Source organism: Callithrix jacchus, chromosome 22, assembly GCF_049354715.1.
Source record: "Callithrix jacchus isolate 240 chromosome 22, calJac240_pri, whole genome shotgun sequence".
Taxonomy (NCBI): Eukaryota; Metazoa; Chordata; class Mammalia; order Primates; family Cebidae; genus Callithrix; species Callithrix jacchus.
In genome coordinates this window covers 20,674,187-20,696,761 of record NC_133523.1, presented here as the reverse complement: position 1 = coordinate 20,696,761, position 22,575 = coordinate 20,674,187, and the positions used below count along the sequence as shown (strand labels likewise).

Here is a 22,575-nt window from a genome sequence, read left to right as displayed (position 1 = left end):
ACAAAGTTTGAGCAACTACTTCAGAGTTTTCCTCTAGAACAAAATGTCTATAATAAAATCTATGATACCAGTAAAGAGGTATAACTCTCTTTATATTTGTAATGTTTACCTTCAAAATAAATACTCTTCACTATGAAAGCTTGTATTTTCTGAAAAATCTTGATAGAAATTGCACTTATAATGCTTTTATTAAGTACAAATTCTCTGGTGTTAAGATGTGAGCATGTGGTGTGAGATGTGAGCAAGTAAGACATGAGTCAGATATGAAAATGGATTTTTCAGTCTTTATATAATTTATCTCAAGTATAAAGGCTTTCTTGTACAATAAGGTGTGAGCATTGGTTACAAGTTTTGCCACATTGTTCAAACGTGTAGGCCTGTTTTATAGTATAAATTATCTTACCTAAATCAAGTGTGACAACCATTTAAAGGCCTTGTCTCATTCTTCAGATTTCTAGGATTTCTCCCAACGATAATTTCTCTTAGGTTAGAAAAGTTTGAGATGTTGTCAAAAGCATTGTCAAGTATTTCTGGTTTGTACAGTTTCTCTCCAGTATAAATTATTTTGTGTCTGTTAAGAATTGAGGACTGGCCGGGTGCAGTGGCTCATGCCTGTAATCCTAGCACTTTGGGAGGCCGAGGCACGTAGATCACCAGGTCAAGAGATCAAGACCATCTTGGCCAACATGGTGAAACCCCGTCTCTACTGAAAATACCAAAATTAGCTGGGCATGGTGGTGCGCGCCTGTAATCCCAGCTACTCAGGAGGCTGAGGCAGGAGAATTGCCTCAACCCGGGAGGCAGTGATCACAGTGAGCCAAGATCGCGCCATTGCTCTCCAGCCTGGGTAACGAGCAAAACTCCATCTCAAAAAAAAAAAAAAAGAATTGAGGGCTTACTAAAGGCTTTACCATGTTTTTCACACTAGTAGGATTTCTGTACAGTATAAATGTACTACTTAGTAAGACTTGAGAAATGGTTAAAAGCTTTGCCACATTCTTCACATTCGTAGAGTTTCTCTACAACATAAATTATTTGTTTAATAAGGTTCAAGGATTAAAAGCATTGCCACATTCTTCATAGTTGTAAGGTTTCTCTCCAGTATGAATTTTCCTATGTTTAGTAAGAGCTGAGGATTGGTTAAAGGCTTTACCACATTCTTCACATTTGTAAGGTTTCTCTCCAGTATGAATTATCTTATGTTTAGTAAGGGTTGAGGACCGATTAAAAGCTTTGCCACATTCTTCACATTTGTAGGGTTTCTCTCCAGTATGAATTATCTTATGTTTACTAAGGTTTGAGGACCAATTAAAACCTTTGCCACAGTCTTCACATTTGTAGGGTTTCTCTCCAGTGTGAATTCTCTTATGTGTAGTAAGGAATGAGGACCGATTAAAAGCTTTGCCACAGTCTTCACATTTGTAGGGTTTCTCTCCAGTGTGAATTCTCTTATGTGTAGTAAGGAATGAGGACCGATTAAAAGCTTTGCCACAGTCTTCACATTTGTAGGGTTTCTCTCCAGTGTGAATTCTCTTATGTGTAGTAAGGAATGAGGACCGATTAAAAGCTTTGCCACAGTCTTCACATTTGTAGGGTTTCTCTCCAGTGTGAATTCTCTTATGTGTAGTAAGGAATGAGGACCGATTAAAAGCTTTGCCACAGTCTTCACATTTGTAGGGTTTCTCTCCAGTGTGAATTCTCTTATGTGTAGTAAGGAATGAGGACCGATTAAAAGCTTTGCCACAGTCTTCACATTTGTAGGGTTTCCCTTGAGTGTGCATTTTCTTATGTTTACTAAGGATTGAGGACTGATTAAAAGCTTTGCCACAGTCTTCACATTTGTAGGGTTTCTCTCCCATGCGGATTTTCTTATGTTTAGTACGGTTTGAGGACCAGTTAAAGCCCTTGCCACATTCTTCACATTTGTAAGGTTTCTCTCCAGTATGAATCATCTTATGTGTAGTAAGGTTTGAAGGCTCATTAAAGGCTTTGCCACATTCTTCACATTTGTAGGGTTTCTCTCCAGTTTGAATTCTTTTATGTGCAATAAGGGTTGTGGAAAATTTAAAAGCTTTGCCACATTCTTTGCATTTGAAGGGTTTCTCTTCAATATGAATTCTCTTGTCTCTAGTAAAGGTTGAGAACCACTTGGAGGCTTTGCCATGTTCTTCACATTGGTACAAATTCTCCCCAGTATGAACTCTTTGATGTTGACTTAGGTGTAAAAGCATGCAAAACGATTTGTCACATTTTTCACATTTGAAAGGTTTCTTTCTAGTCTGTCTTATATTATCTCTATTTGAATTTAAAAATTTATGAAAGACTTTCGCATACTGATCACATTGAAATACTTTGCTCTGGGTAGTTGTGAAACACTGGTTGAGTTCATTATAACCTTCTTTGTGCACCTTACATTCATCCACCACACTTTCACAGCCTTTTCTTAACTGTAAATTCTCAGGTCCACATTTTCTGTACCTTCTCAGTATCACTTCTTGAAAAGAATCTTTTATGTCTTGCTCTGACCAAAGGTATTTTGGAAAATAAGAACACATAGCTGAAAGAAATAAAAACAACAAATTGTTAAACTCACTATGCTTAGATAAACATACTTTACAAATTGAACCTATATTATAAAGGTAGCTGAGGACTGTAATCCCAGCCCTTTCAGAGGCCAAGGCAGGCAAATCACCTGAGGTCAGGAATTTGAGACCATCCTGACCAACATGGAAAAACCCTGTCTCTACTAAAAATACAAACTTAGCTGGGTGTAGTGGTGTATGCCTGTAGTCCCAGCTACTAGGGAGGCTGAGGCAGGAGAATCACTTCAACCCGGGAGGCAGAGGTTGTGGTGAGCCGAGATCACGCCATTGCACTCCAGCCTGGGCAACAAGAGCGAAACTCTGTCTCAAAAAAAAAAAAAATTCTGAGGCTGGGCGTGGTGGCTCACGCCTATAATCCCAGCACTTTGGGAGGCCGAGGCGGGTGGATCACGAGGTCAAGAGATCGAGACCATCCTGGTCAACATGGTGAAACCACGTCTCTACTATAAATACAAAAATTAGCTGGACATCATGGTGCACGCCTGTAGTCCCAGCTACTCGGGAGGCTGAGGCAGGAGAATTGCCTGAACCCAGGAGGTGGAGGTTGCGGTTAGCCGAGATTGTGCCATTGCACTCCAGCCTGGGTAACAGGAGCGAAACTCCGTCTCAAAAAAAAAAAAAAAAAAAAAAATTCCAAAAGAAAAAATGTCAAAATAATGAGGCTCAACAAACAAACTAGGATACACACAAAGATATTTCTAACAAAAATATATATATGAACAATTTCAAAAGTCACAGAAAAGAGAATGGAGCTGCAAGATAAAAATGATGTGTCACCTATAAGCATAGTCTTATGAGATAGGTGGTGAACTGTCCACAAAAACTGTGCCGGCCACAGAGAAACTGTGCCGGCCACAGAGAAACTGTGCGATATAGTTAACATCCTGAAGAAAATACCTATCAAGTGAGAATAACACCATCAACATATCTATCCTGCCAAATAATTTTTTTAAAAGACCTTAAAACATAACCAAATTCTGAAAAATTATATTGCAATTCATATGCCCTAAATATAAACGGAGCTGAAAGCAGTTGCTTTTACTGAAAATAACATGATTCAACAAAACAACACATAATTGTATAAAATGCCTTATTTTCTGGGAAGACAATGGACATACATAAAAATGGAATTTATTAGCATTATAATAATGGTGCAAAAACATTTTTAGTTATTCTCTAAAATTTGAAAGATAAAAGCATATAAATCATTATAAACATTTATTAATGAATATACAACATGATATATATAATTAGCAACATCAATGACACATTTGAGGGCAGATATAATGAGAAAAAAATTTTGAATGCAGCTTAAGTTCATTTTCACCAGATTAAAATACATTTTTGTATCTTTTAGAGGCTCTGTGTAATCCCCAAGGTACCACCAACAATGTGTCTGCATAGATACACAACACAAAATAAAAAAGTGAAAGCATATCAAGATAAGTATAAAAAAGACACAAAGACAGAAAAAGAGAATGAAGAACAAAGATACAAGAAGCAAACAAAGCAAAATAACAATACTAAGTTTTCATAAGTGAAGAAAAGTAAAATTATTCTCACACAAGCAAATGCTGAAGGAATACATCACCACCAGGCCTGCCTTGCTAGAGCTCTACAAAGAAGCACGAAATATGGGAAGAAAAAAACATTACCAGTCATTGCAAAAACACACTGAAGTACCAAATCAATGACACTATAAAACAACTACATCAACAACTCTTCAAAATAAGCAGCTAGCACCATTTGGACAGAATCAAAACCACACATAACAATATTAGCCTTAAATGGAATAGACTGAATGCCTCAACTGAAACAGAAGGGCAAGCTGGATACAGTTACGACCCATATGTATGCTGTATTCAAGAGACCCATTTGACAGGAAAAGACAAACCCAGGCTCAAAGTAAAGGAATGGAGGAAAATTTACAAGGCAAATAAAAGCATAAAAAAGCAGGGGTTGCAATCATAGTTTCTGACAAGACAAACTTGTTGTTCAAACCAACAAACATCAAAAAAGAAATGCATTAAATAATGGTAAAGAGATCAATTCAAGCAGCACCCAGATTCATAAAACACATTCGTAGAGACCTACAAAGAGACTTAGACTCCCGCATAATAATAGTGAGAGACTTTTAACATTTCACTGTTAACATCAGACAGATCTGTGAGACAGAAAAGTAACAATAGTTTTCAAGACTTGAACTCGGCTGTGGGTCAAATGGACCTGATAGATATCTATCTACTAAACTCTCTAGCCACAAACACCACAATACACATTCTTCTGAGCTGCACATGGCAGGTAAATATACATATTGATCATACAATTGGAAGTAAAACACTTCTCAGCAAATGCAAAAGAACTGAAATCATAACAGTCTCTCAGACTGCAGTGAAATCAAATTAAAACACAAGAGTAAGACTCACCAGGCATGATGGCTCATACCTGTAATCCCAGCACTTTAAGAGGCTGAGGTGGGTGGATCACTTGAGGTCAGGAGGTTGGGATCAGCCTGGCCAACATGGTGAAACCCCATCTCTACCAAAAATATAAAAAGTTACCTGAGCATGGTGACACTTGCCTGTAGTCGCAGCTGCTCAGGAGACTGAGGCACAAGGATCACTTGAAGCCAGGAGGCAGAAGTGGCAGTGGGCCAAGACCATGCCACTGCACTCCAGCCCGGGTGACAGAACGAGACTCTGTTACAAAAAAGCAAAACAAAAAACACCTCAAAAGTAAGAAACTCATTCAAAAGCACACAACTACATAGAAATTGAGCAACCGGCTCCTGAATGACTTCTAGCTAAATAATAAAATCAGCAGTGGGCATCTATGCCTACACCCTTCTGATCATACCTGATCTCTGTATCTAAGCAGGGTTGGGCCTTGCTGAGACTTGGATGTGAGACCACCTGGGAATACTGGGTGCTTTATGCTTTTGCTGGGCATGGTGGCTCACTCTGTCAAACACTTTGGGAGGCTAAGGCGGGCAGATCACCTGAGGTCAGGAGTTTGAGACCAGCCTGGCCAACATGGTGATACACCATCTCTACTAAAAATACAAAAAACTTAGCTGGATGTGGTTGTGGATACCTGTAATTCCTCAGGAGTTTAAGGCTGGAGAATCACTTGAAACTGGGAGGTGGAGGTTACAGTGAGCCGATATGCCACTGCACTCCATCTAAAACTAAATAGATAGTTTTAGATAGAGCAAAACTCCATCTAAAAAAAAAATTAGAAATAAAAAAATTATTTGAAACCAATGAGAATGAAGAGACATTCCTTGTACCAGAATCTCTAGCACACAGCTAAGGTAGTGTTAAGGGGGAAATTTATAGCACTAAACACCCACATCAGAAACCTAGAAAGATCTCAAATGGACACTCTAACGTCATAACTAAAAGAATGAGAAGACCAAGAGCAAAGAAACCTTCTAGCAGAAGACAAGAAGTAACCAGATTCGAGTGGAAGTGAAAGCCACAGAGACAAAAAAACTCTTAAAAAAAAAAAAAAAATTCAATGAATAGGAACTTTTTTTTTTTAAACAGAGTCTCACTCTGTCTCCAGGCTGGAGTTCGGTGACACAATCTTGACTCACTGCAATCTCCACCTCCCAGGTTCAAGCAATTCTCCTGCCTCAGCCTCCCGAGTAGCTGGGACTACAGGCGAACACCACCACACCCAGTTCATTTTTGTATTTTTAGTAGAGACAGGGTTTCACCATGTTGGCCAGGATGGTCTCGATCTCTTGACCTCGTGATCTGCTCGCCTCGGCCTCCCAAAGTGCTGGGATTACAGGCATGAGCCACCACGCCCGGCCGAAACGGTTTTATTTATTTATTTTTTTGACAAAATTAATAGACTGCTACCTAGACTAATAAAGAAAAAGAGAAGAATGAAATAGATAATAAAAAATTATAAAGGGGATATCACCACCGACCCCATAAAGTAAAAACAACGTTCAGAAAATACTGTTAACACCTGTATCCACATAAATTGAAAAATCTAGAAGAAATTAATAAATTCCTGGACCCATCCATCCTTTCAAGACTGAACTAGAAAGAAGTTCAATCCCTGAAAAGACCAATAACAAGTTCTGAAACTGAGGCAGTAAATAGCTTACCAACCAAAAAAGGCCAGGACCAGATGAATTTATAGCTGAATTCTACCAGAGGTACAAAGAGAAACAAAAAGAAACCGTTTCTTCTGAAACTATTGCAAATGATAGAAAAGGATGGGACTCTTCTTATTTTTTTTTTTTAGAAAAGAGTCTCGCTCTTTTGCCCAGACTGGAGTGCAGTGCTGCGATCTTGGCTCACTGTAGCCTTCGCCTCCTGGGTTCAAGCAATTCTCCTGCCTCAGCCCCCTGAGTAGCTGGGACTTTAGCCATGTGCCACCACACCCCGCTAATTTTTCATATTTTTAGTAGAGACGGGTTTCATTATGTTAGGCAGGATGGTCTCAATCTCCTGACCTTGTGATCCATCTGCCTCTGCCCCCCAAAGTGCTGCGATTTGGGGGCTGTGATGGCCCCCAAAGTGTGAGCCACCACGTCTAGCTGGGGCCTCTTCCTAACCCAGTCTATAAAACCAGCATCGCCCTGATATCAAGACCTGGCAGAAATTGCAAAAAATAAAATAAACTTCAAGCCAATATCCCTGATAAACATCAGTGCAAAAATTCTCAATAAAATATTAGCAAACTAAATCCAGCAGCACATCGAAAAGCTTATCCACCACAATCGAGTTAGCTTTGTTCCCAGGATGCAATGCTGTGTCAACATACCAAAATTGACAAACCTAATTCATCACAAAAACAGATCTAAAGACAAAAACCACATGATTATCTCAACAGATGCAGAAAAGGCCTTTGACCAAATTCAACATCCCTTCATGTTAAAAACTCTCACTAAGCTAGGTATTCATGGAACATACCTCAAGATAATAGGAACTATCTATGACAAATCCACAGCCAGTAGCATACTAAAAGGGAAAAAGCTGAAAGCATTCCCCTTCAAAACTGTCACCAGACAAGGATGCCCTCTCAGCACTCCTATTTAACATAGTATTCAGTTCTGGCAGGGAAATTAGGCAAGAGAAATAAGTCATATTCAAATAGGAAGTCAAACTGTCTCTGCAGATGACAGGATCCTAGATCTAGAAAGCCCCCCTGTCTCAGCCCAAAACCTTCTTCATCTAATAAGCAACTTCAGAAAAGTACTGAGATACAAAATCAATGTGCAAAAAACACAAGCATTGCAATAGGCCAACAATAAACAAGCAGAGAGCCAAACTACGAATAAACTCTCATTCACAATTACTACAAAGAGAATAAAGTACCCAGGAGTACAGCTAATAAGGGAAGCGAACCACCTCTTCAAGGAGAACTGCAAACCACTGCGCAAGAGGATCAGAGAGGACCCAAATAAAAAAGACAGAAAGAATGAGTAGAGATGACCATACTACTCAAAGTAATTTATAGATTCAATGCTATTCAGACTAAACTACCATTAGCATTCTTCACAGAATTAGAAAAACACTATTTTAAAATTCATATGAAACCCCAAAATATCCCATATAGCCAAGAGAATCCTAAGCAAAAAGAACAAAGCTGAAGGCATCATGATATTCAACCTAAAAGTGTACTACAAGACTGTAGTAACCAAAGCTGCCTGAAACTGTTATAAAAACAGACACAGAGACCAATGGAACAGAATACAGAACTCAGAAATAAGATTCCGTATCTACAACCATGTGATCTTTGAAAAACCTGACAAAAACAAGCAATAGGAAAAGGATTCCCTTTTAATAAATGGTACTGGGAGAACTGGCTAGCCATATTTAGAAGGTTGAAACTGGACCCCTTTCTTCCGTCTATACAAAAATTAACTAAAGATGAATTGAAGACTTAAATGTGAAACTCAAAACTACAAGAATCCTAGAGGAAAATCTAGGCAGTACCATTCAGGACATAGGCATAGGCAAAGATTTTATGATGAAAGCAATTGCAACAGAAACAAACATTGACAAATGGCATCTAATTAAAGAGCTTCTGCACAGCAAAAGAAATTATCATCAGAATGAACAATCTACAGAATGGAAGCACATTTTTGCACTCTATCCATCTGACAAAGGTTAATATCCAGAGTCTACAAAGAACTTAAACAAATCTACAAGAATAAAACAACCCCACTGGGAAGTGAGCAAAGAACAAGAATAAACACTTCTCAAAAGAAGACATTTATGTGGCCAAAACAAACATGAAAAAACATTCAACATTAGTGATCATTAAAGAAATGCAAATCAGGCCAGGCACGGTGGCTCAAGCCTGTAATCCCAGCACTTTGGGAGGCCGAGGCAGGCCGATCATGAGGTCAAGAGATCAAGACCATTGTGGCCAACATGATGAAACCCCATCTCTACTAAAAATACAAAAAAAAAAAAAAAATGAGCTGGGCATGGTGGCGTGTGCCTGTAGTCCCAGTTACCTGGGAGGCTGAGGCAGGAGAATTGCTTGAACCCGGAGGTGGAGATTACAGTGAGCCGAGATCGCACCACTACATTCCAGCCTGGCACCTGGCGACAGAGCGAGACTCTGTCTCAAAAAAAAAAAAAGAAATACAAATCAGAATCACAATGAGATACCATGTCACACCAGTCAGAATGGTGATTATTAAAAAGTCAAGAAACAACAGTGTTGGGGAGGCTATGGAGAAGCAGACATGCTTTTACACTTTTGGTGGGAATATAAATTAATTCAACCATTGTGAAAGCCAGTATGTGACTCCTCAAGATCTAGAACCAGGTATACTACTGGACCCAACAATCCCATTAGTGGATATATACCAAAAGAATATAAATTGTTCTATTATACAGATACACAGATGTGTATCTTCATTGCAGCACAATTCACAATAGCAAAGACATGGAATCAACTCAAGTGCCCATCTACAATGGACTGGATAAAGAAAATGTGGTGCTGGGCATGGTGGCTCATGCCTGTAATCCCAGCACTTTGAGAGGCTGAGGTGGGTGGATCACGAGGTCAGGAGTTCGAGACCAGCCTTACCAACAAGGTGAAACCCCATCTCTATTGAAAATGCAAAAATTGGCCAGGCACAGTGGCTCACGCCAGTAATCCCAGCACTTTGGGAGGTCGAGGCGGGTGGATCACGAGGTTAAAAGATCAAGACCATCCTGGCCAACACGGTGAAAGCCCATCTCTACTAAAAATACAAAAATTAGCTGGGCGTGCTGGCACACACCTGTAGTCCCAGCTACTCAGGAGGGTGAGGCAGGAGAATTGCTTGAACCCAGGAGGCGGAGGTTGCAGTGAGCCAAGATCGTGCCACTGCAATTCAGCCTGGTGCCTAGCAAAAGAGTGAGACTCTGTCTCAAAAAAAAAAAAAAAAATGCAAAAATTAGCCAGGCATGGTGGCATGTACCTGTAATCCCAGCTACTCAGGAGGCTAAGGCAGGAAACTCACTTGAACCCAAGAAGCGGAGATTGCAGTGAGCCAAGATCATACCATTGCACTCCAGCCTTGGTGACAGAGTGAGAGTCTATCTCAAAAAAAATAAAAAAATAAAGAAAATAAAAGGAACTCTGCTTGATTATCCTCTTCATAGCAAAACAATTTCTCAATAATCCCTGAAAAAAATGCCTTCATGAGAGAGCCAGGCATCATGGCTCACATCTGTAATGACAACTATGTGGCACAGTCAGGTTCGAGAATTTCTGCAGGCCAGGATTTCAAGACCAGCCCAGGCAATAAACAAGACCCCATCTCCAAAGTAAGTGCCTTTAGGAGACCTTTGAGATTTAGGGAGGGAATTGTGAAATTCTACTAAAGCCGAAAATTGAGGAGTGTTTTTTTCAGAGGACAGGACCTCATTCAGGTGGGAAACTACCTGATCTTAGCTACAGAACAAGAAATGGCCCAACCAACTTGGTCCCACTGAGAATTCTGAAGTTAACCCTGTAATTATTACAACCGCCTCCCTGTTACAGTCTGAGAGAGATCCTGCCCTACCAGAGACGTGAAGGAAGATACCCATTTACAGCCACACAGTTTTTACTGTGGCCCCTCAAGCAGTTCAGTAACTCAGTTCCAGATCTCTGAGCCAAACTTCATTACCACTTTTGCCTAAACAGAAATTCACACAGTGACTTGAGACCACTCTGTGTACTCACTCAGTGAAAGCCATACCCATTCACCTGCTGATATAAGGGCCATTATATATGGACCCAACTGCAGAAACCTGTCCTACAGATCAAAGTCCTGAAGGATAAAATCTGTCCAAAAATAAAATGGAAATTACAATTACCCAAACCCTTTGTAACAAGCCACCTAAAGGTGGACCCTAGTGCAGACGCAGCAGCCTGTGACCAAGCTACAAACCCTCCACTACAAACCCAGAGGGCATCCCATCACTCTAGGCACACAACAGAAAATGATCTTTGCCTCCTGAAACCAGTTTATAAAATCGTAAGGAGTTGTTGCTCCTTCAAATTCACAGACACCAATATGAAAACATATTGTGCCCACCGTCAATGCTTCTATTTTAATGTGGAACTGAAAGTGTGTGGCACAAGAATTACTCAAAAACATTTTTAAAAAGCCATTGGAATTGAAAAGAAATCAGTAAAAATTGCTGTTTGTGGATCATATGATCTTATATATAAAAAACCATAAACAATACATTAAAATTTGTCTAAACTAATAAATACAGTCAGTAACTTAACAAAATATAAAATTAACATAGAAGTTATGATTCCATACACTTAACACAAGATATCTGATACAATAGAGAAAGAAAACAATCTTATTTATAATAGCATTAAAATAATAAATTTCTGAGAACAAATTTAACCGAGAAGATGAACAATCTTTGCAACGAAATATATAAGATATTAATGAAAAAAATTAGAGAAGACAAAAATTTAAAAATATTTTATGTTGGCTGAGTGTGGTGGCTCACACTTGTAATCCCAGCACTGTGGGAGGCTGAGGCAGGTGGATCATGAAGTCTGGAGATAGAGACCATCCTTGACAACATGGTGAAACCCTATCTCTACTAAAAATACAAAAATTAGCCAGGCATGGTAACACATGCTTGTAATCCCTGCTACTTGGGAGGCTGAGGTAGGATACTCATTTTAACTCAAGAAGTGGAGGTTGCAGTGAGCCAAGATCGCACCATTGCCCTAAAACCTGAGTGACACAGTGAGAATATGTCTCAAATAAAAAAAATTATGTCTGTGGATTGAAAGAATAAATATTGCTGGGTGTGGTGGCTCACTCCTGTAATCTCAGCCCTTTGGGAGGCTGACGCTGGCATATCACCTGAGGTCATGAGTTCCAGACCAGCACAACCAACAGAAGAAACCGTCTCTAGTAAAAATACAAAATTAGCCAGGAGTGGTGGTGCATGCCTGTAATCCCAGCTATTCGTGAGGCTGAGGCAGGAGAATCGCTTGAACCCAGGAGATGGAAGTTGCGGTGACCTGTATTGTACCATTGCACTACAGCCTGCGAAATAAGTGAAACTCCATCTCAAACAAAAACAAACAAAAAACAACAAAAAAGGAAGAATAAATATTGTTAAAGTGCCACATTATAAGTATTCTATACATTCAATAAACTTCCTGTCCAAATTCCACTGGCATTTTTTTTCATGGTAATAGAAAATACAATTCTAAAATTTTTAAGAAACTACAATAAACTTAAATAGCCAAAGCATTCTTGAGAAAAAAAGAACAAAGAAGAGGAACATCATAGTTTACCATTATTTTTTTATTTTATTTTATTTTTTTGAGACGACGTTTTGCTCTTTTTGCCCAGGCTAGAGGGCAATGGCACCATCTTGGCTCACTGCAACCTCTGCCCTCCAGGTTCAAGCGATTCTCCTGCCTCAGCCTCCCTATTAGCTGGGACTACAGGCATGCCACCACACCTGGATAATTTTTGCATTTTTAGTAGAGACGGGGTTTCACCTTGTTAGACAGAACCACCCTCCTTGGCCTCCCAAAGTGCTGGGATCACAAGCATAAGCCACCATGCCCAGCATAATTTTCAATTTCAAACTATATTTTAAGACTATAGTAATAGAGTCGGCTGGGCCCAGTGGCTCACGCCTGTAATCCCAGCATTTTGGGAGGCCGAGGCGGGTGGATCACGAGATCAAGAGATCGAGACCATCCTGGCCAACATGCTGAAACCCTGTCTCTACTAAATTAAAAAAAAAAATTAGCCAGGCATGGTGGCACATGCCTGTAATCCCAGCTACTTGGGAGGCTGAGACAGGAGAATCGTTTGAACCCAGGAGGCGGAGGTTGCGGTGAGCCGAGAATGCGCCATTGCACTCCAGCCTGGGCAACAAGAGCAAAACTCCGTCTCAAAAAAAGACTATAGTAATACAAACAGAATGGAATATGCAGAAAAATTAACAAAGACGCCTCTAATGCAACAGAAATCACTACTCTCACACATTCCAGACATGATGCAAAAGGAGAACTAATAGTTTAACATAGAGGTTTTCAGAATTATGCAAATATTTGTGTGTCCCCCAAAAACAATTAAAAAGCAGTCAGATTGTACAGTCTCTAATATGCCATGAAGAGGACTTTGGCTCTCACTAGAAATGAAGGAAGGTCACCCAAGGAAAAGTAGAATTTTTAGAGATTTTGAAAGCATAAGACAAAAGATGCCTCCACATGAGAGAAAAATTTAAGAAAATACTCAGGCTTCCCAAAAACTATTTGCTTTTCAACATACCTTCCCAAATCCAGTTGTAAGAATTGGCTTTTTTTTAACATTTGGACCTCTCATTTGTGATGTCTATTGTATTCACTTTCACCTACCATTGGGTCTGGCCACCATCTCATGTCTCTTCACATTACAGGGCTCTTTTCCTTGCACCAGACAGGTGATTGGGTTTTCCTTACAGACAGTAATACCTGCTTCATTAAAAATAAATAACATGTATCATTCTTCTATTCTCTAATTACTAACCTAGTACTGTGCTCAATAAAAAGTATGTAATAGAATATTCTAGAAAATTAATCCCCAAATACTAATTAATGAGAGACATCTCTAAATATTTGGAAATATTTTAAATTTGTAAGTCCTTAATTTTACTACCTGGTACTTATGAATTAAAAACTGATGGCAGTAAATAGAGTTTAAAATATGGGCAATGATACTTTGTGCCACTAAATTTCAGGAATTACCATTAATCTAGAGGAAAGAATACAGGGCAGCTGAGGAATGTGGAAAGTTCAGGTCAAGATGAAACATGTTGAATAAATTCTTTTCTACATAAACAAATTCATCAAGATTTTCTTAAAACAGAAATCAGAAAATCATTTATACAAAGCATAAATTACCAAAATAAAAAATTCTACAGAAAAAAAGACATAAATTTTTAGGATATATTAATAATTGTATATTAAAGTTATCCTCACCCAAGAAGACCAGGTTTCTGTAGTTCTCTAACATCACATTTCTATACAAATCCTGCTGAGCAGGGTTCAGGCACTGCCACTCCTCCAGAGAGAATTCTATGGCCACATCCCTAAATGTCAGTGTCTCCTGAAAAACACACAGACACACATATATTTAACAAGTGGTCATGGGAAGAATTTCTTATTTGAGTTAAGGTGAAATGACAGCGTAAAGACAATTGGTTCTGACTTACAAAAATAACAAATTATTCAATAATTTTCAACGCAGAAATATTCTCTAATGTATTTTCTTCCCTTGAGGGAAGAGGAAGGCATAAGAAACACATCACCAGTGCCTATCTGATACTCTTCTGGATGATAAACTGTGGGTGGGAGACCCCTTAAGTATGAGGAAGGAGTCAGAAGCCTCAACCTGTTCCCATATAAATAATGAAGAAGAAAATAACTAGAGATATAACTATAGTGGTTATTCCTAAGTGATCTTAGTTATTCACAGGTTATCTTAGATATTCATAGGTAACTATTAAGATATATATACATATACTCAGCATAATCTTTTACTAAAGCCTCTCAGGTTGAAGTATGAACCTAAGATGACACTGTGAAAGAAGTGACCCTAACGCAAGATACTCTAAGCCCTCTGTCACGCCCACGTAAGGGCTGCTGGAGGGTGCCTTGGCTGTGCAGCAGCACCAGCACTGGGAAAGGGCCCGCTGTTTAGCCAGCTGTGGAAGGGGACATTTATGATGTCTCCTTCTCCAGAGGAGCTAAGCTCTTGTGGTATGTGACATCCGGGGACTTAATTGTCTCTATGTGATGCTGTGCTTCAGTGGTCATATTCCATGTCCACTTTCATGCTCTGCTTCTGTACCTGGTCCTTCTTTTTCTTAGAAGATATTAGTAATACTAATATAAATCTCAAGGTCTTTATTCTTTCTTGACAAGTATGAAAAAAAGTGTTGGCGTATTATGCTTCTTACCTCATCTTGGCTACTTGAAAGTTCTGGGCCGCCATTCCTATGGCACATAATGTACTAGACGCTACCACTGACAACCATGACCTCACCCTACCTACCCTGCCCGCTGCTTTTTATTCAATAAAAGTCAGAGTGTCCAGGCACTCGGGGCCACTGCCGGACTCCGTGCTTTGGCTGGCAGTGGACCCCTGGACCCAAACTCTGTTTTCTCTTTCTCAGTGTCTTGTGTCTTTTATTTCCACAGTTTCTTATCTCCACACCTGTAGAGAGGGGCTCACAGAACCCTGTAAGGGCTGGACCCTATAATAAAATATATAATTAAGGACATAAACACAAATGTATACATTTTTTAGTGTTATATTTACATCATGATGAGTTGTGTATTTTTTCAGACAAAGAAAACATGATGAGTTATAAGGTAACTCTCAAATTTAAATGTACAATAAACTAGAGATCCTGTCATGACAATTGTTTTTTTTCCCGGAAGATTTGGAATAAAGTGTTCGTTTTTAAAATTCTAACAAGGTCACTAGTAATGCCAGTGTTTTTGACCCAAGAAGACTATTTTGTCAAACATTCAGTAAGTAAAAGAGACTGTTGTCCCCTATTTTTCTGGCCTGTAAACAAAGATAAGAGCCGGCCAGGCAAGGTGGCTCCTGCATGTAATCCCAGCACTTTGGGAGGCTGAGGTACTCAGATGACGAGGTCAAGAGATCAAGACCATCTTGGCTAACATGATGAAACCCCGTCTCTAGTAAAAATACAAAAATTAGCTGGATGTGGTGGCACAAGCCTGTAGTCCCAGCTACTCGGGAAGCTGAGGCAGGCAACTGCATGAACCCAGGAGGCAGAGGTTGCAGTGAGCCAAGATCATGCCACTGTACTCCAGCCTGGTGACAGAGCAAGACTCTGTCTCAAAGAAAAAAAAAATTCTTCATTTTCCAAAGACAGATAGGTGAAAAAAATAAAAATAAAAAAAAAACCTAAGAAAAAATGGCAGGTGCCAGATTAAATGTGATGGTTTATGCACATTAGCTGCATAAATATACTTGACAATGAAAAGAAAAATAATTAACTCTATAGTTTAAAAAAAAGAGAGCTCTTTAACCAAGTAAAGTATTCACATCAACTACTCAGAACAATTTCTCATGATGTGCTATTGCACACAGAAAAACAGCATCACTGCTGAGGTACTGCCCCTCAAAAAGTCAATTATAGACTGAATTTAACCATAAAGAAAAATTAGTTTAAGCAAAGGTGAAGATATCTTCCATATTCTATACTTTTTAACCATGATTTTAAGTAACCTTTCTTTAGCACCCTAGAGAGCAGGTATCTCTCAGTAATTTTTTTCAGAACTTCCTGGGTAATAAATGCTATCCTGTTTAAATAAGCATTTTCTTAATCCTGTTCTGCACAGTGCTACCGGAGAACACAGATGAAACCTCAACATTCTATGTTCTCCATCTTTACTAATGACCTCAGCTTTCCCCCAATAGGAACCATGAGTATCCACATCTTCCCATGTTCAACAGCAACAAAAGGAAGACTCTTTTTTTTTTCTTTTTTGAGACGGAGTTTCACTCTTGTTACCCAGGCTGGAGTGCAATGGCGTGATCTCGGCTCACCGCAACCTCCGCCTCCTGGGTTCAGGCAATTCTCCTGCCTTAGCCTCCTGAGTAGCTGGGATTACAGGCGCGCACCACTATGCCCAGCTAATTTTTTGTATTTTTAGTAGAAACGGGGTTTCATCATGTTGACCAGGATGGTCTCGATCTCTTGACCTCGTGATCCACCCGCCTCGGCCTCCCAAAGTGCAGGGATTACAGGCGTGAGCCACCGTGCCCGGCTTCACAGATGTTCTTAAATGCAAGCTTATGATAACTTTGGGAATTGTGACATTAGAAGAGAGAATAAATTTTAGTATTTATGGGAACTGAAATGTTCATGACTATCAAACAGAATAGGAATTAACTGAAGGGACTGAACTAACAGAAGACTGAGTAATATTTTTGACTTTGCATAAAACATCACTGATCCTTTGGTTTGTTTTTTACAGTCAAGAAACTGGGCCAGGCGCTGTGGCGCACGCCTGTCATTCCAGCACTTTGGGAGGCTGAGGCTGATGGGTCACCTGAGGTCGGGAGTTTGAAACCAGCCTGACCAACATGGAGAAACCCTGTCTCTAATAAAAGTATAAAATTACCCAGGCGTGGTGGCACATGCCTGTATTCTCAGCTACTGGGGAGGCTGAGGCAAAAGAATTGCATGAACCCAGGAGGCAAAGGTTGCGGTGAGCTGAGATTGCATCATTGCACTCTAGCCTAGGCAACAAGAGCAAAACTCCATCTCAAAAAAAAAAAAAAAGAAAAGAAAACTAAGTAGTTAGGCAAAAATATCATCACCACTATTCAGCATGAAATAGTTACAGTAAATGGATCTTCGTCCCTTTACAATCCTTAGGACTAATGGTGTCCTTGTAGAAAAAAAAAAAAAAGAGGCGGGAGATGTCAGAGGTAGACGGAACCAGAGCAAATTTATTTTGAATAGGGGCTGGGTAAAATTGGGCTGAGATTACTGGGCTGCATTCCTGGAGAGTTAGGCATTCTACGCAACAGGATAGGATAAAATGTCAGCACGAGATACAAGTCATAAAGACCTTGCAGATAAAACAATTTGCAGTAAGGAAGTCAAATAACATCCACCACCGAGAGTTACGGTGGCTGTATGAGAGTACATCTCTGTACTCTCTGTAACAAGAAAATAAACAAAGAAATTAAAAAATTGCTTGAACCCAGAGAATACAGTGTATTTTCTCTGTAAAGAGAGTGACCTCTGGTCGCCCTCACTGCTACACTCCCACCAGTGTCATGACAGTTTACAAATGCAATGGAAACATCAGGAACTTACCCTATGTGGTCTAAAATTGGGAGACATAAATAATCCACCCCTTGTTTAACATATAATCAAGAAATAAAGATAAAAATGTGCAACCAGCATCCCTCGGGGCTGCTCTGCCTATGGAGTAAGCCATTCTTTTATTTCTTTCCTTTCTTAATTAATTTTGTTTTTACTTTACTGTATGGACGACCCTGAATTTTTTCTTGAGCGAAATCCAAGAATCCTCTTGTGGGGCTTGAATTGGAAGCTCTTTTTGTTAAGAACGCTGCACATTTTCTTCTTTTTCCCATTAAAAGAATCAGCTGAAGGGCCAGGCGCAGTGGCTCAAGCCAAAAAAGGCGCCCAGCCTTTTTTCCCTCTTTCATACCTATGACTCAACTTTGCCATCCTTAAAATTTTTTTATTTATTTCTTTATTTTGAGACAAGGTCTTGGTTTATCGCCCGGGCTGGAATGCAGTGGTGCGACCTTGGCTCACTGCAACCTCCACCTCCAAGGTTCAAGCAATTCTGCCTCAGCCTCCTGAATAACTGGGATTACACATACATGCTGCCCACGCCCGGCTAATTTTGTATTTTTAGTCGAGACGGGGTTTCTTCATGTTGATCAGGATAGTCTCAAAGTCCCGACCTCAGGTGATCTGCCCACCTCAGCCCCCAAAGTGTGAGCCACCACATCTGGCCCTTGAAGTTTTTAATAATTGGTACTTTTTCCTGTTGCAATACTCCTTTGGAATTTAATTTTTTAAAAACATAAATCTAACTTTGTTTTATATTCCAAAGCCCAGAAACTGCCTCAAAACAATAATAACTTCAACACCCGTAAGACCCTCTCAGTCCCCTTTCATCTTAATCTTAACTGCACTTAGCAGTAAGGCTTCTTCCATAACTGGGATGCGCAGGCTGAGACATCTGCAGGAAAGGCAACCCAGAAGAAAAAAACTAACTTTGCTTTTAAAAACCTTTTTGCGGCCAGGCGCAGTGGCTCAAGCCTGTAATCCCAGCACTTTGGGAGGCCGAGGCGGGTGGATCACGAGGTCAAGAGATCGAGACCATCCTGGTCAACATGGTGAAACCCCGTCTCTACTAAAAATACAAAAAATTAGCTGGGCGTGGTGGCGCGTGCCTGTAATCCCAGCTACTCAGGAGGCTGAGGCAGGAGAATTGCTTGAACCCAGGAGGCGGAGGTTGCGGTGAGCCGAGATCGCGCCATTGCACTCCAGCCTGGGTAACAAGAGCGAAACTCTGCCTCAAAAAAAAAAAACCTTTTTGCAAGCTCAATATTACCCTTAGCTATTAGTCACTGGGCTCAAGATTTAATTTCCATGTTAGTTACTGACTTGGTTTTGGAAACTATGTGTTTGAAAAATTCAGCAAAATTACTCAAACAGTGTTCATGTAAGGGAAGAATATTTTAAGCTACTTATATTTTATACATCAGTAAGAAAAGCAAAAGTATCTATTCCTATCAGACAACATATTATTTTATTGCTTTTATTAAAAATCGTGTAGTAAATAATTAGTCATATGGGAACACTTCTAGGTGGTACCAAATTTCATCTCATAAAACTCAGAAATCAAGATAACAAGATGTGAACAGAGATATTCACTCTCAGAAATTACCCTCCTAAAAGAATCTCTGTAACTCACCAATTATCTACCACATTTCTCATGAAAATATATTAATTGGCCGGGCGCAGTGGTTCATGCCTGTAATCCTAGCACTTTGGGAGGCCCAGGTGGGTGGATCACCCGAGGTCAGGAGTTCCAAGACCAGCCTGGCCATCAGGGTGAAACCCACCTTAAAAAGTAAATAAATAAAAGGAAAAACCCATCTTAAAAAAAAAAAAGGCCGGGCGTGGTGGCTCACACCTGTAATCCAAGCACTTTGAAGGCCAAGGTGGGCGGATCACCTGAGGTTGGGAGTTCAAGACCAGCCTGACCAACATGGTGAAACCCCATCTTAAAAAAAAAAAGAGGCTGGGCGCGGCGGCTCAAGCCTGAAATCCCAGCACTTTGGGAGGCCGAGGCGGGTGGATCACGAGGTCCAGAGATCGAGACCATCCTGGTCAACATGGTGAAACCCCGTCTCTACTAAAAATACAAAAATTAGCTGGGCATGGCAGCGCGCGCCTGTAATCTCAGCTACTCGGGAGGCTGAGGCAGAAGACTTGCTTGAACCCAGGAGGCGGAGGTTGTGGTGAGCAGAGATCGCACCGTTGCCCTCCAGCCTGGGTAACAAGAGTGAAACTCCGTCTCAAAAAAAAAAAAAAAAAGTGAAACTCTTGTCTCAAAAAGAAAAGATAAATGTCTACCTTTCAAGCCCTACGAATGTAATACAATTTACAGCTAAAAAACTGAGGTCAAAATAAGTAAACAAATATTTTTCGACGTGACAAACCCAGGCAGTGCTGATTAAAAAACAGATGTGTCGGCCGGGCGCGGTGGCTCAAGCCTGAAATCCCAGCACTTTGGGAGGCCGAGGCGGGTGAATCACGAGATCAACAGATCGAGACAATCCTGGTCAACATGGTGAAACCCCATCTCTACTAAAAATAAAAAATATTAGCTGGGCAGGGTGGCGCGTGCCTGTAACCCCAGCTACTCAGGAGGCTGAGGCAGGAGAATTGCCTGAACCCAGGAGGCGGAGGTTGCGGTGAGCCGAGATCGCGCCATTGCACTCCAGCCTGGGTAACAAGAGGGAAACTCTGTCTCAAAAAAAAAAAAAAAAAAAAAAAAAAAAAGACACTGCTTAGGACACGTGAAAAATGTAGCAGAAAATCAATTTCCCATGGAGTGTGAAAATAATTAAATGGCAATTAGACTGAGGTGTGTCTAGTTCCTGGATTCGTACTTTTAAATAAATCTAACTGAGGTGCATTTTTTAGTAAATAACTACACTGAGAGAAAATTCAGCCTTAACCAACTATAAACTGCCAATTAACCTCTGATTACATAACCAAGAAATGCTCAGCTTTATTGTACCAATTAAGAAACTCCATAACTGTACCTAACCAGTTAGTGAATTTGGTTTCCTTCATCATGCAGTTTATTTATTTGTATTTTTATTTCTGATGAATTCACAGAAACAGGCTTCAGAAGGTGGGCATCATGCAGTTTATAACGCTCTTTCCTTCAAGCCCCGTCCATGAACCACAAATGACAAACCACAGCAGGTGCTTGACAATTTTTGAATCACTCTTTGATTAAATTATTTAATGGTTTTAGGGTGACTCCCATACATTTTTAACAGAAGAAAAGAGCTGGGAACCCCACGGACTAAAGCTTTTCACTCATGGAACTCGCACCCGGAGTCAGAATTCTCCCCTGACGACCCTCCTGTGGTCCCTGCACAATCGGAGAGACGCGACGCTACGGGTGAAGAGCCGCCCAGGGATGGCTCCAGACCAGAGCACAGTCACTGTGCAGGGAAGAGGCAGTACACCGGGCCCGGCTGTAAGCGCAGCCGCCATCTTATGGCTGAAGGGGACTGAGGCCGAGCTGGGCAAGAACTCCGGGCGCAGACTGTGGGGAGCCCTGAGTCCCGCCACAGCCACTTCCCACCGGTTCCAACCAGCCCCTTCCCCTGTCTCGGGGGTTCGACCCGGCACTCTCACCATTTCTAGGGCTCCAGGGGGTCCCGGCGTCATAGCTGTGGAACTCCCAATAGCTTCAGGTCGCAGAGCCACAGAGGCTGGGACTCTAGGAGCAGAGGACACAGAAAAGTGAAGATGAGACCTGGAGCTCCTGCAGCCGGAAACAAAGGCCGCGCCACATTCCGGAAACCTTCCGGTCCGCTCCAGCTGCGTGCGCGATTGGACGGTTCCCAGCCCAGCGTCGCTGATTGAATAACGGGTAAAACCCCACCCTCTCAGGCCCTGAGTGACAGAAGATGTGATCAGACGCAGGACTGAGTGAAGAAAAAGTGACAGACAGCCTAGGCTGCAGCCTTTTCGGACAGGGCTTCCTTTCTGAGCTTAGCCTGGTCCACCACAGAGAGTATTAAATGCCGTTAAACTGGTGTGCAAAGTCGTATGCATTTACAAATAATATTTTACATGGCTATTTACAAAAAGAAAGAATATAATAACAATTAGAGAAGGAGTTTTGCTCTTGTTACCCAGGCTGGAGTGCAATGGCGCGATCTCGGCTCACCGCAACCTCTACCTCCTGGGTTCAAGCAATTCTCCTGCCTCAGCCTCCCGAGTAGCTGGTACTACAGGCGCGCGCCACCATGCCCAGCTAATTTTTGTATTTTTAGTAGAGACGGGGTTTCACCTTGTTGACCAGGATGGTCTTGATCTATTGACCTCGTGATCCACCTGCCTTGGCCTCCCAAAGTGCTGGGATTATAGGCTTGAGCCGCCGCGCCTGGCCGGTGAAAATCTTTTCTGAATCTATTGTAATGATCATGTGGATTTTTGTCCCTAGTTCTGTTTCTGTAATGAATTGTATTTATTTATTTGGGTATTTTGACCCAGACTTGCATCCCTGAGATGAAGCCTACCTGAGCATGTTGGATAAGTTTTTTTTTTTTTTTTTTTCAGGCGGAGTTTCGCTCTTGTTACCCAGGCTGGAGTGCAATGGCGCCATTCTTGCCTCACCACAACCTCCGCCTCCTGGGTTCAGG

General features: G+C 40.9%; 1 protein-coding gene across 1 annotated transcript; it reads right to left on the bottom strand.

The window, feature by feature from the left end:
* Window positions 1-437: 437 nt before the first annotated feature.
* LOC100398714 (uncharacterized) lies at window positions 438-21,766 on the bottom strand. The gene is made up of 4 exons (XM_017969100.4): window positions 21,563-21,766; window positions 14,070-14,196; window positions 13,467-13,565; window positions 438-2,557 (listed from the first exon to the last, which is right to left on the bottom strand). Exons 1-4 carry the CDS (start codon window positions 21,593-21,595, stop codon window positions 1,050-1,052), a joined length of 1,767 nt encoding a protein of 588 aa, XP_017824589.3. The 5' UTR covers window positions 21,596-21,766; the 3' UTR covers window positions 438-1,049.
* Window positions 21,767-22,575: the final 809 nt, after the last annotated feature.

Coding starts and splice junctions, on each gene's coding strand:
- LOC100398714 (XM_017969100.4), bottom strand. CDS start 21,595: ATGACGCCGGGACCCCCTGGAGCCCTAGAAATG. Junction 13,566..14,069: donor CAGAAACCTGGTCTTCTTGG/GTGAGGATAACT, acceptor TTTTTAATGAAG/CAGGTATTACTGTCTGTAAG. Junction 2,558..13,466: donor GATGGTGGCCAGACCCAATG/GTAGGTGAAAGT, acceptor TATTTCTTTCAG/CTATGTGTTCTTATTTTCCA.